At 39.8% G+C, this 14267-nt stretch overlaps 1 protein-coding gene across 2 annotated transcripts in view; it reads left to right on the top strand.

Annotated features, from left to right (window-relative positions):
• ttll7 (tubulin tyrosine ligase-like family, member 7) overlaps positions 1–14267 on the top strand; it is a 74048-nt gene that overhangs the window by 28902 nt on the left and 30879 nt on the right. For both annotated transcript variants that reach the window (XM_053634299.1, XM_053634300.1), the window contains exons 5-9: positions 984–1051; positions 1234–1392; positions 4724–4940; positions 5299–5463; positions 8644–8802. In XM_053634299.1, coding sequence (XP_053490274.1) covers positions 984–1051; positions 1234–1392; positions 4724–4940; positions 5299–5463; positions 8644–8802 — 768 coding nt within the window. The remainder of the gene's footprint in view (positions 1–983; positions 1052–1233; positions 1393–4723; positions 4941–5298; positions 5464–8643; positions 8803–14267) is intronic.

The raw sequence follows: 14267 nt of genomic DNA, 5'->3' as shown, positions 1-14267 counted from the left end.
TTATAAAGGTACACTATATCCACTTTCCAGGTGAAAGATACATATAAAAGGTACAAAATACAGTATGTTCCCTTGGTGGAACCACTCCAGACATACAAAGGTACCAATTATTTATTTTCCCACCCCAAGTGCAGGTACCTGTTGTTTTATAGATCGATCAATATGCATTTTGTGAGATTGTTTGTTTCTTCACAGCCATACATTTTGTTTCTCACGCATCGTATACTTCCGAATAATTTAGATTATTCAAGGAAATTACTTTTTTTTTGTCACTATAGTTTGGTTCATTATAAAGCCCACAGTACAGGTGATGCAGAGAGCAGCGAGCCCCTTTGGTAGCGAAAATTCCCTTTTCTCAGTTTAACATATCACAGGGATCATGGTAAGAAAGAAAAGTAGTCCAAATAGGTTTGATATTCACGCTTGACATCCTTCTCTTCCATGTCACCCTGCTGTTGATGTTCTTCCTCATTATGGCTGTCTCATCCAGATGATCACAAATTCCTTTTACACTCGTTGAAGTGCTCCCCCCTTCTTCCCAGTGATTTGCGCTGAAACTTTGCTGTCAAGCTGCAGTTCATACGGTCCTAATTAATGGCCCTGTTCAGCCTCATTTGCTTGAAGAATACAGAAAAGCCCACTTTTCATACTCCTTTCCTTTTCCGTCTTGTTGTATTCCGAGCAATTCATTCATCTGTCACTACCTACACGTGCAGGGGCTCTGATGCAGAACCACTTATGTTGCCCCTTGAAGATGAGACTGATTGTCTATTTTTGTGTTTTCATCTAAAATGATCCAGTCATCTCAATAAGGGTTAAGAAAGGTTTTGAGATTGGCTTTTGTTTTTGTGTCTGTAATTGGGCATAAATGTCAGTACACAATAGTTCCACTTCATGTTTTGTGGTTATAATGTGCTGTTTTTATTTACGGTGAGGGGAATTCTAAAACGCCCTCCGAATATTATTATTATTATTTCCTTCAGAGAATTAACCACTTCCCGGGAATGGGAGAGATCTGTCGAAAAGACTGTCTGGCAAGAAACATGTCCAAGTAAGTAACTTTCACCTTTTAAAAAAACAGAACCACCAGAAACAGTATTTCAAGCGCATGCATGCACACATTACAACACCTGATTAGCGACTTATTTATCAACCACTGTCCTCTAGGCACTCTCATAGTCCAAGCTCTAGCGTGACGGTTTTTTTTCCCTTTTTTTCTCCTCCTTCTCTCAGGATGATTAAAAGCCAGCCTCAGGAATACAGCTTCATTCCCAAAACCTGGATCTTCCCGGCGGAGTACACTCAGTTCCAGAACTACGTGAAGGAGCTGAGACGCAAACGGAAGCAAAAGACGTTCATCGTCAAGCCCGCAAACGGAGCAATGGGTCATGGGTACGTCACAGTCCTTGAGTGCAGTGCAAATCACTTTTTGTTATTAATGATAAGTAGATTATGATTAGGGTTTTTGCTGTCTGTCTGACTTTTCCTACTGTTTCTTCCGCTCCTGTGATTTTTAAGCTGATTTGCCTGTAATTCTGATCCTTCTGATAAAATGGTCCTTGTCTCTGTATCGTAACGTAATTGTTTTGCGTGGCCTTTCCCAGAGATGTTTGTTGGTAAATGCGAATTTTTAGCCGTGCTCATGTTCGACATGCGTGAATCGTAGAGGGCTTTGGCCGAACGCGTGTTGTGATGACATCATATGATGCGTCTTGGCCTAAATCTGCTGGAAATCTGCGGTAAATTAGAAAACTCGCAAGCTCCTCCGAATATTTTTGACTTTGCGTTCATTTCTGCGCTCGCAAAATCACAAAATACTGGAGGGACTGCTTGGAATTTTATACTGATCACTTTCTGTAACCTCGGCTTGTAATTTACTTGTACACCAGCAGATGGGGGTGTTGACACAGATAAAGCAGCAGAAGAGCCACAGGCCCTTTTTCTTTTCCATCTCTCGCTCTCTTTCTCTTATTTATTTATTTATTTTTATATGAACATGCATTGCGTATGGACGTATGCTACAAGTAAGCCGGTATTTATTAAAACTAAGAGTCATCAAAGGTTGAATTATTGCAGCATGTTATGAAAGTGAAAGAAGATGAGCTTAACTCGGCCACTCGGAGGGGGGAGAGGCGGGAGATTAGATTTGAAAACGCTCGGCGTGACACAGGAAATGAAGTTACATCTTCCTCCGTAATTTATTTTCCAGTTGGAAAGCTAAACTCATTGTTTATGTCTGAGCTTAGGCATGTTTAAAAAAAAAACAAAAAAAAAAACACAGAGCATCAGAGGCGTAAAGGAGAGATCCCCACCGGTGCCAAATTAAACAGTTGGCTAAAGTGGGTTTTGATTATCTGCCATCAGAGCTCATCAATCATGTCATATGATTCGCCACTACAGCCGCAAATGACTCTAACCCCGTCCGGATGTAGTGCAGCTCAGGGGAACGGAGCCAGATTTCAAAATGGTAAACATACAGACAACAATGTATGTTGCATCACTATGACTGGGAGAAGTGGCCAGTTTTGTGGCATTATTGGTGCTGATTAAATTGTTGTTTAAATTAAGAAAAGGCTCTTGTAATTCTGTTGAGAAAAATGTCTCTCAAAAATCTAATCTCATTTCTGTGATGGTATGATGTGTACTTGACATGGGGTATGAACGACTGGATCATTACCAACGGCTTCAGATTTTTAAATATTGGCGTCCTGTGTTTGCCATGTAAGGAATATAACACATCAGGATGTGCTGTTATAGGAATACAGGGTGTCCCCAAAAGTCTCCATACATAGGGGAATATGTTTCCCAGCACCACGTCTGTTCTGTCTTCATCGGTGGATGTTCCTGGACGTCCAACTTCTCGGTCGGTCTGCAGCTCTTCCAGTCTTTTTGAATTTGTTAATAAGTTTGGCAGCAGTGTCGTGTGTGTGTGTGTGTGTGTGTGATGTGCTCGCCATGTTTCCTGTTAAAGTCCATCACAACCTTGCGACAGCTTCCTGATCCGGCCATGAGAATGATTTCAATACGTTCTAATTTTGTTCTTAAAGGCTATCCCAAACTAATATATATTATAAACTAAGTATGAAGAAAAAGACATTTGGAGGACATTTTGCTAAAAAGTGTTATTTTCCCCCGCTATGTATGGGGACTTTTGGAACACCGTTTATAATCAGTGATGGCATGGTGTGATGCTGTTCCCACCCAGAAGTTGAAATTTTTTTTTTTTTTTTTTAAAGTTTTTTTATAGTTGTTTTTTTTTCCTCTTATACCACAGTATAAGAGGAATTTTTTTAAGCCATTTATAGTTATATTTAATTTTGTGTAAAGTCCATGAGACAAATGAGTTCCTGTTTTCACGTACGTTATAGCAGGTATAAACAATTACTCCCTCACCAGCATCACTTTTTTTCCCACTCTCGTTACGTTAATAAGACAAACAAAAAAAAAAAACGTAGCTCGTCATGTTACTGAGATTCTCTTTGCTGAAGACTTTCCCGTGGCGCAAAACATTCTGACTGTTACAACGCTCTGACCCATGACTCCTTTCGTAAACGTTAAGTTTTTAGTCTCTTTACAGAACACTTCACATCATCAATTTATTTGTTGAAGAGGAGCATGTTTTTAAAAATATATTAGCCGAAGAGAAGAGTCTGTCCTACAGGTCCCTGTGATTGACCTGTTACTATAGAAACGCATCATGTTTTAGAACAAGCACATTAATCTAAACCTGTGATTTAAATTACAGCCGGCACGACATTAATAGGAAATGAATCAAGAATATCTGACCAATCAGATTCAAGAATTCAACAGCGCTGTAGTGCATGTTTATGTATTTTTATTATTTTTTTATTGTTAGATTTATTTAACTAGTTATATTTCATTAAGTGTCTAGTTTGGGATGCTGTGTGAAGTGCTTGCCAAATATATTTCTTTTGCCCTCATAACAAGATTTATATTTATGTTTATTTTCCCCAAACGAGTTATGTTGGGCCTGAGAAACAGCTGTATTCCAAGTGTCAAGAGCAAGTGTTATGTTCAGTTTAATTAGCCTATTAATCGGTTTAATACTTTCTTTGATAAAGAGTCTAAGATTAAAACAAGCATGGGCGTTTTTGATGTATCATCGGAAGGTGGAGCACAGCAAGTGTAAAATGTCTGACTCTAATAGGTTGCAGAACAAATGAGCTGTAACTCACAAACCCTTTTCCCTCCACTTGCAAGTGGCTTAGTGCCGCAAAGTTAGAGTCTCGGCTACACATTTCAAACTCATGTAAACCAGAGTAGGAAAAGCATGTAACCAATTAAGCTAACCTTGCCTGATGTCAGTATTTTTTACTGCCTGAAGAGTTTTTTTTTTATTTTATTTTTTTTAAGGCCCCTTGTTTGCAAAATACCCACCGGTTCACTCCATCATGCATTCTTCCATTGGCGCATGTAATCGTGACTGTGTGCCATAACGCCCGAGTGCTGGCGACAAGCTCCCCAAAGCAAATAAATGATTGCAGAGGCTGAAATGGTCCGTGATGTCTGATCCTATTAACCTGCGCCTAGTCACAGTCTAGAAACCAGCAGCAAAGGCAGTCAACTTAATAAACCCCAGCCTTTCTGTTATACTACAGAGATCCATATTCAATACCAGCAGTTTCTTAAATATGTATGGAGGGAACATTTCAGGATTGTTCCCTTTTTAAAAAAAAAAAAACGTATACATTTTCTCTTGCAGTATATCTTTGATTCGGAATTGCGAAAAACTCCCAGCACAAGACCACTTCATTGTGCAGGAGTACTTGGACAAGCCCTTTTTAATGGAGGGCTACAAGTTTGACCTGCGCATTTACATCCTGGTCACCTCCTGCGACCCTCTGAGGATCTTCCTCTACAATGACGGCTTGGTGCGGATGGGAACCGAGAAGTATCATACGCCTAATGAGTCCAATCTGGTAAGAGTGCCATATGTTACCCAGATGAAAAGGAAGCAGTGTTTTAATATTTGGCCTGATATTTCCTTCCAGCATGGTTTTATTGAATCATACACGTTCTGACATTTGACATCGCCACCAGTTTTATAGGACCCGAGAACGATGACTGGAAATACGACTACTATCAGAAGATCTGGATACAGTTGTAGTGTGATATTAAGTGTTATTAAAGCCATGCAAAATAAAGCATACAAACCTCATTTGTTGTTAATAGGCCAAGAAATCTTTTGTAATGGATGCTAATGGTTCCTGTGTATGCTGATGATTATTATTATTATTATTATTATTATTATTATTATTTTCTGTGTCTTTCTCTCAGAGTCAGCTATACATGCACCTGACGAATTACTCTGTAAACAAACACAACGAGAATTTTGAGCGTGATGAGACCGTGGATAAAGGCAGCAAGAGATCCATTGGCTGGTTCACTGAATTTCTCCGCATCAACAACTACGATGTCGCCAAATTCTGGGGCGACGTTTCGGTAAGTCTGCTACGTTCCGAAACCAGATCATGTGCGTGGCGGCCTGGGGGAACCCTTCACACGGTGAAATGTCGACTACTGTGACTCTCCGCAACTGAAATATGTCTCTCCTTCGTACATATTTCAACCACAAGGAAAGCGAGAGTATTTTAAGTATAATTATAGCGTCTGGTTACCCCCTCAAGTGGAGGAAATTACATTTAAAGATTCCATTCCACCAACAGCATCATGGATGTTTTTGACAGCCGGTATTTGGTTGCTAAGTGATTGACTTTTTTTTTTTTCTCTCCCATAGTACATCGCTATCCAGCAACTTGATTAAAGCTTTGCGTTCACCGTGTGAGGAAATCACACTTAGCTAGTCAGGTTTTAAAAATCTTTAAGCAGACTGCCTGTTTTTTTTTTTTTTTACCAAAACATTTGTTAAACTGCCATCTTACCCAACATGATCTTTGCAGGCAGGCAACCAAGGCATGGATAGAAAGTAAATAAAAACATTTCCATGCTGTTTTTTTTTTTTTGTTTTTTTTTTTGTTTTTTTTTTACAATATATTCATGGTTTCTTAAAGCTCAGGTGTCAAAGTATGATCTAAGCAGGAAAATAAATTTAGTCAAAACCTGATTTTATTTATTTATTTATTTACTTACTTTTGGTCTGTTTTGGCAGTTTTCCCAGACCGCCTCACATAAGCGAGTTTATTTATTTTTTTTGCGCACCATTTAACACATTACAGCTCACAGAAAATGTGCGTTTTTGTCATCTCTTTACACCTGTGTTGACCGTGCACGTTCAAGTAAAGCAGTATTACTGATGGTTGAGTATCTAGCCTACTCCGTCATCATGAAACGTCCATTGTTATTTCAATCAAATATGCCCATATGTTTCTGTGTAGCCACTTTAGCCTGACACTTTGGCTACACGCTATTCCACTTTAACCTTTTTACCCCCAAGGGAACTTTCTTGTCTGTGTTTTTATTTCAGACTGCAGTTTGAGCTGTCATTCTTTTTTTTTTTTTTTTTTTTTTTTTTTTTTTTTTTTTTTTTTTTTTTACCCCGTCCCGCTGTTCTATTTTCGTCCTGTGCTTCTGTGTTTTACTAGCTCATCTGTCAGCGCTGCGGTGTCTCGGTGCAGCGTTCCTACCTTTAGTAGGCGGCCTCAACCTGTCCCACTCATGTAACTGCCCTTCACCTCTCTGACACTCGTGAATATGGGAATCCTGCTTTACTGTTTTCTTCAGCTAGCCTGCTTTACCAGTTCTTAAAATCCTGCCGGATTTTGTAAATTATCAGAAAACCTTGCCTTTTTCCTCCTCCCTACCTTTTCTTTCTCTTCTGCTTAGATACATTCTGTTTCCTGTCAGCTTGTTAATCTTTTCTTTCATTACTTTGTCCGTTTGGCTCGTTTTATTGTTTTCCCATTTTCACGTGATCAGATATTGATATCTCGTTCTCACTGCGTGTTGTAAATGCCACGCCCACCACATTTCCAGCATGTGGCTGGTTCTTGCTGTTCCTGAAGCATTTATTCCTCCCTGTGCTGTTTACACTTGTGACTAAATACTGATCACTGAGAACGATGTGGACAAACGATATACTTGTTAACTAGACCACACGGCAAGCTCATAATTTGCTTGGCTGAAAAAACAACAGTCTAGAAAATGGCACATAATGTAATTTAACCAAAACTAGCACGACAAGTTAATTATCAGGCCTGTCCTTTCAAAGGAAAATTCCACCCTGAAACACAATAAATATGTTCATATTGAAATATTTGTCATTTGCTTAGTGATTCTGGTGCTAATTTGTTGATTGGTACAGTATTCCCGTGAGTAGTTAGCTGGTGCGTGTTACAGTGGTGTTCTAGGAGAAAGCAATTCAGCGATCTCAGACATAAATAAAACAAAAGCATATAAGAGCTTCTTTTCTCACTCACCATTTTCTAGTGTATTAGTGAGAAATCAAATGTAGAAATAGTGGATAGTAAAATGTTGGGCTCAAGAATTTTCTAGAATGCAATAACCGTTACCGCTCTGAGACACGGCCCAAAGTGTGTTATTCCTCTTATACCAGGACGTATTACTTGATGCAGACAAGAGCACAGAATCCAGCTTCACACAGCTGAGAGCTTGGAAAGGAAACAGAAATTTTTCAAAGAAATATTTCAGTACTCTGTACCGTTCTTGCAGCATAGTAAAACTCTGCCACACACGAGGCCTTGTTATTTCCACCTTATTTACTAGTGCACATGTAATATTCATATTCAGTACATGTTTTTGTGTTCGTTTTCTTGATTTTCTGTTGTTCCAGTGAGTCAGAGTCACTTAGTGTTGCCAAGGAACTAGCAGAGGTAAATGGATGCTAGTGCAGCATGTCAGGATAGTGGGGAAATGTTCACTCCTAATTTAAACGTGACTTGTCTGAATTTGACATCAGCAAGATAAAAGAGGAGATTGTGTGTTTCACTCATGACCCCATTTGTAAATCGCGCAACCCATGTGAGGTTGCGACTCCTAGTTTGGGAACCGCTGATTCTATAGCTCATGTTTTTCATGCACAGTTTCTGTTCATGCTCTAGTCCTTCTTGAGCGTTGTTGTCTGACCGCAGGAAGCTGTTGGCTGGATATTTTTGCTTGGTTGATTTTTCCTAAATTCTGGGCCTGATATGCCTCTACCAGCACCAGACACACACTTAACATTGCATCATCACCGAGAATGGTCCACCACCAAAATAACATATGGCCAGTGGTGGTCCTCTGGTGGTTCATTTGCATTATTGTGGGGGTTTGACAAATTCTGCATAGACACTGGTATGCTTGGGCTCTGCTGAAAGACCTAGAACTCAATAGGTGTACACATATTGGTATTTTGGAAATACAAAGAACAAGGGGTGCAATAGCGCTCCTAAAGGAATTGGGGGAGGGGTCATTTGTCTTTTAACATTTTCGGTCATTTAGAAATGTCTAGTGGTAGTTCTGTTATGATCTCCTGTTAGGACGCACTGAAAGAGAAATCGTCAGTACTGGTGATATAGATTCATTAAACTTGCTATTCACATGACATTGAAGCCAGAGGATTGGTGAGGAGGATTGGCGTGGAAAGACTCCTACTTTAAGACTGAACGTCATTGCTGAATTTCAATTGTATGCGATTCTTGTTTATTTTTTTTCCTCTTACGGTAGGAGCTGGTGGTGAAGACTCTGATTGTGGCCGAGCCTCATGTGCTCCATGCGTACCGCATGTGCCGCCCTGGACAACCGACAGGGAGCGACAGTGTCTGCTTCGAGGTCCTCGGCTTTGACATCATCCTTGACCGCAAGCTGAAGCCGTGGCTGCTGGAGGTACAGTTATTATTCTTAGCCCGCTTTATTGCACTTCGATTTCAAGAGTATGTCCAAACTCCATTTCTTCTGGTCCCCAACGTTTCTGCAGAAAAATGAAAAGTGTAGTGTAGGGGGTGGGTCCCCAGTATGTGTGGGGAGGTGGGGCAGATGAGAGAGAGACAGATTGCTGTTAATGTTAACATTAGAGATATGTACTCCATTTCAATCCTGACCTAAGTTTGCAGTCTGTGTGGAGTTTTTCATGTTCTCCCCCATGTCTGTGGGCTTCATGTGGGATCTCCAGTTTCTTCCCACCTTCCAAAAACAAGGCAGTAGGTGGTTTGGGTATGCTAAGTTGGGTATGCTAAGTACTGAAGGTAAATGAACGAATGATCCAAAGTCTCAATCCCAAACAGCTTCCTATAGTACTCTACAAGCCAGTATACTGTAATACTGCATAAGCCAGTCTTTATATTAAATGTAGTATTGGGCCAAGAAAGACATTTAGCATCCATTGTTTGGTTTAGTTAATTTAACTGCTGTAATATTACTTATGTACATGGCAAAAATATTATAGCGGCCCATAATCTGTTTATAGAAACCGTCTTCTTTGATGTGATGAATAAAGACTCCTTTATTCAACACCTGTCCTAAAATAATCTGGTAAAACTAAAATGTATTAGAAATACTTAGTAGTCTTGAATAGAGTAAAACAAATGTACTAGGTAGTAATATACTAGACAATAGCTAGCTACCTATAAATAATATTAATATTAACACTAAATCTACCTAACAAAATGGTCGACCTATTGAACATTAATATGAAGTACAGCTGTATCGGCTCACCTAAACGGGACATTTGAAGATTGGAAAAGCACTTATTCTTGGTCTTATTCTAATCTTCATCTGTTCAGTTTTGATGAACCTGTGGCAGCGTAGTCTCAGATTACCGTTCCCGTCCGACAGGCGTGGAACCCCATGTGGTCTTCCGCTGTTGTGGCTCGTCTGCCTCGAGGTTGGACGTGTTCTGCATTCTAAAATGCTTTTCTGTTCAGTACGGCTGTAAATAGTAGTTATTTGAAACACAATAACCGTCCGGTCTAGAGGTCGACACCAATAACGGATTACTAGAATTATCGATTATTGGCAAAAAATCCACAGCGATAGTTTTTCTTGGTTGAGGCTGAGAAGGGTCCGCTGTCATCATACAGTACGAGAGCGGCCTCTAGAGACGAAAAAAACTATCACTGACACATTTTCTTGTTATTTGAAGTGTTTTTTGAGTCATATTGGATGTCTCTTTTTATTTGTAATTTGGACTTTTTGGTTCAGTTTGGATGTATATCTTTTATTTACTTTAATTATTAATAGTTAATATTTATTTCATTTAAAATAGGTACAGTACATTTTCATGGTATAGGCAGTACTGTTTATTTTTGAAATACTTTACTTTGAGTGCTATTGGTTGATTAATTGGTTATTGGCAAGTACTGCCCAACTTTATCGGTAAAATCGGTCAACCTCTAGTCCCGTCAGCTGGAACTAACCTGGCCAGTCTCCTCTACCTCTCTCATCCACCAGGCATTTCTGCCTACCTGGCGCCAACATCCATGCCAAGGTCAAAGTCACTGCGATCAAACTTTTCCCCATTCTGATGTATGATGTGAGCATTAACTGAAGCTCTTGCCCTGCATGATTGTATGCATTGTGTTTCTGCCATGTGATTGGCTGATAACTGCATGAACAAGCAGGCATATAGGTGTTCCTAGTAAAGTATTAGTCTTATCAGGAAGAAATCGACTATGCAGTGAGCCAGCAGATATAGTAAGTTTATGATTATGCATATTACACAAAGTTTCCAGAGAAACACGGACAGTCTTTCATTAAGTCCTGTTTCTCTGGAGACTTTATGTACCGTGCTTAAGCCTTTACTACTTTTAAGTCGGTGTTGCTGAAATAGAAGTGACAAATGGAACTTTTTTTTACCAACTTTTATGTTGTTTATATTGATATTAGAGGTCCTACATGTACAGTCATTTCATAGTCTTTGGTCAAACTGAATAGAGAAAACAGAAAATAATATTCAGTGCCTGAAGTGTTTTTATGTAATGATGCATTTTAAATCCGAGACGTTTCACCCTTTATGTGAGCTGTAAAGCTGGAATGGGATTGTACACGCAGTACATGTTTCAGGTATGTGGATGCTGAAGATTAGATTCAAAAGCCTGTCTGGAGTATCTCGTTAAAAAATCGAGTCTCTTTTAAGACAGTAGCAATAAACAGGAAGCGACTAATCGCGTAAATATGAGGGTAATATTGCTTACTCTATGTTCCACACTCTCTCTCTCTCTGTCTCTCACTCTCTTTTTCTTTCTCTCAGACTCACAAAAATGTAGGTCAGGACAGTAATTTCAGCAATGGCTGGGGCCCCACGATTGCTAGAATTCGTTCTTTTTTTAGTTGTGTGTGGGTGGGTGGGTGTGTGGGTGTGTGGTGGTGGTGCTGGTGAGGGGTGTTATGGATTTATGGAAAGCTTGTTTCTGAACATTCCATGCCAGGTTTTCTTTCTGTCCCACACCGATGTCAGCCAGTTAAAGCATGACCCAAATCCTTTAACCCAAAGTGCTTAAAAAAAATATAAATCCTACTTCCACCCTTTTCCTTTCCCCTCCAATTGACTCCAAGATATGAAGTGCCTTCTAAATAGTAAATATTTTTATTATTAAAAAAAGTTTTTTTTCTCACCCCCCACCCCCACATTTTCCTACTTTTTCATAAACTTCTAATAAATCCTTTATAGAAGCTTGAAAGTTAAAACACACGCATGGATTGTTTCTCTCTGCTTTCTTTGGTTGAGACTTGTAGTTCTCCGACCGTGGCCATGTTTGCTGAATGCTGAATGAAGCTGGAGTTTTTCCAGTCTTCTGTGAATGGGGAAGGGTGCAAACAGTGGTAGCTCCAGTTGTTACACTTCGGCGCTAATGATCTCTTGGTGCTACTAGCAGCCCACCGCAAACTGTCATCAATTAACATCCCCGCAAGTTCCGCACAGAGGGGGAAAAAAAGCTGTTTCTCTTTCACGCTACATTTGCGGCAGTACACATTTATTTCCGATTTCGAGAGATTAGTCAGGAGACACTTCCAAACTCGGTCTCAGTAGAGGCAACATGGACGCCGTGCAACTTTTAAAACGCGGGAGAGACGTATTAGTGCGGGCGCTGTTCTAACATCCATAATGGATAAATAATGTTTCGCGAGCACAGCAACCGTGTTATAGGTAGTGTGAGGTATATCATTTTCATTAATATAAAATGGAATTTAAGCTAACAACAATATTAATATTCAGAATAGTAGTAAATGTATGCACAGGGATTTATACAAAAATAATTGGCATGAATATTTTGATTTTTGTAAAAAAAAACAAAAAAAAAACCTGATTAATAAATATATGAATTGAAGAATAATTAAAGTAATAATAATAACAATAATGATTGTTGTTGTTATAATTATTATTATTATTATTTCCAAGGCATTATTTATCTCTCTTTTCCTGTGCAGATGGTTTCCATCACAGAGTCTTGGCTTGCCTGATTGGTGTCAGCCTAGATTAGGCAGCCGCTCTGATAGCAGTCCCAGCCCTCAGCCTCTAATGGTGTTAGCAAGGCCCTTTTCCTGCCTGGCTTCAGACAGCCCGCAACCTCCCGAGTGCAAGCAAACCTAACGAGGGAACGAAACTATGTCCCAAATCAATTTTGCGCACATATGCACACTCATCTGAAAGGAAGATGATGTATAAATGTAGAACAGAATCCCCCCCTCCTCTTGCATGGCACATATTTCAAGGAAATGTCCTTCACATTCGTGAATTAACGCAATTATGTTTTTCAGCCTTGTAGGCGTTACTCAGAGTTATTCCTCAATATCATCAGCCGTTATGCTTTTGTGTATGTATGCAGGCAGAGAGGGTAAGAAGAATACCACTCCCATGCTGGAGCAGTATTAACTACTTGAACTGAAGCCAAAAACATCCAAGAGGTCTATTTAAAACATGTTGTAAAATTTGAACGGCGCTTCCAAGCAATACACCTGCTAAAATTATTCTGTGCTTCTGTAGTGCTTCTGTCTTCGTCAGATGTATGACGGGAACACGATAGGAGGAGAGCAGCTCGGCAAAACGTTCAACCTTGTCAGGCACGCAGCATTGTGCTGCACGGAGAGAAAAGGCAGCTTTTGTTACGATCCTTATCTTAATTCCCCGGGTTTTTGACAACCGCTTTTACCTCCTTTTGACATTCAAAACATTCGGGGCATTTACATGAGTGAAGACGCCCAAGCAGCGTAACTTGAGAAGCTTCACTTTCTCCACTGGATGTGGTTAGCCGCCGTTGTTCCGTTCTTTAGTGACTGCCGCTGTTGGCATGCTAATTTTCAGGCCGACGTGATTCAGGCCTATGTTGCTAGGAAGGATAGCCCCCTCCAGAGGTCAGGAGGATTCCGGAGGGACGCGAACACCCATTAGTCAAATGCTGCGGTGCAACATTGATATCATTGCCCCTTGGGCCCACTCGCTGTTTTGTTTTTTGTTTTTGTTTTTTTTCTTTCTCCCTCCCTTCCTTTTTTTTCCCCCCCAAGTCTTTGCAGAAGCCGGTCACACTGGAGCTGTTAAGCTGGCATGATGAATAATGCAAAGGCAAAAGGAAAGGGAGATATTCAGGGTACACAGAAAGATTGAGGGACAGAGGAAGAAAGACAAAGGGGAAGAAAGGCCGAGAGAAAGGCAGGTAAAATATACATTCACAATAATGTGTACCAGGTCCATGAGGGCGGACTCTGGCTGGGAGGGGGTTTATTATGGTTATGAATTTTGCGTCGTGGCTTTTACGGGCCTGCCGTGCAGGGGTGGTAGACCCCTCGCAGCGTTCAGCCTCATTAAAGCACAGATTACTTTGCTGAATCGTAACACACACACACACACACACACACACATATATATATATATATATATATATATATATATATATATATATATATATATATATATATATATATATATGCACATACAAATACAGGGGAAAATATTTTTTTTCAACCAATACAGTAATTATACCTGTAGAAGGGTTGGGAGTCTTTGTCCTCAGTGACAGGAGGGTGGCTGAGACATGCGCACACACACAACTACTAATACTATCCTTGTGAGGACCTTTTTTATTCTTTAAAAAAAAAAATTAATAGTGACAAAATGCTCCCACAGGGACAAGAGTCAAATATTCAGAGATATAAAAACATGCCCCTTTATATATATATATATATATATATATATATATATACACACACACACGCGCGCATGTAGCGTATACAGCAAAATCAAGCATTTTTGGCCGCAATCACAATAACACTCTGAAATCCTGTATGGACTGATCAATTCTTGTCCTTGTGTGATCATTTGGTCCCGAAAAAGATATAAAAACATGCCTACTCTCTCT

The sequence above is a fragment of the Ictalurus furcatus genome, chromosome 10, assembly GCF_023375685.1.
Source record: "Ictalurus furcatus strain D&B chromosome 10, Billie_1.0, whole genome shotgun sequence".
Classification (NCBI taxonomy): domain Eukaryota; kingdom Metazoa; phylum Chordata; class Actinopteri; order Siluriformes; family Ictaluridae; genus Ictalurus; species Ictalurus furcatus.
This window is presented reverse-complemented; position numbering and strand designations above follow the sequence as displayed.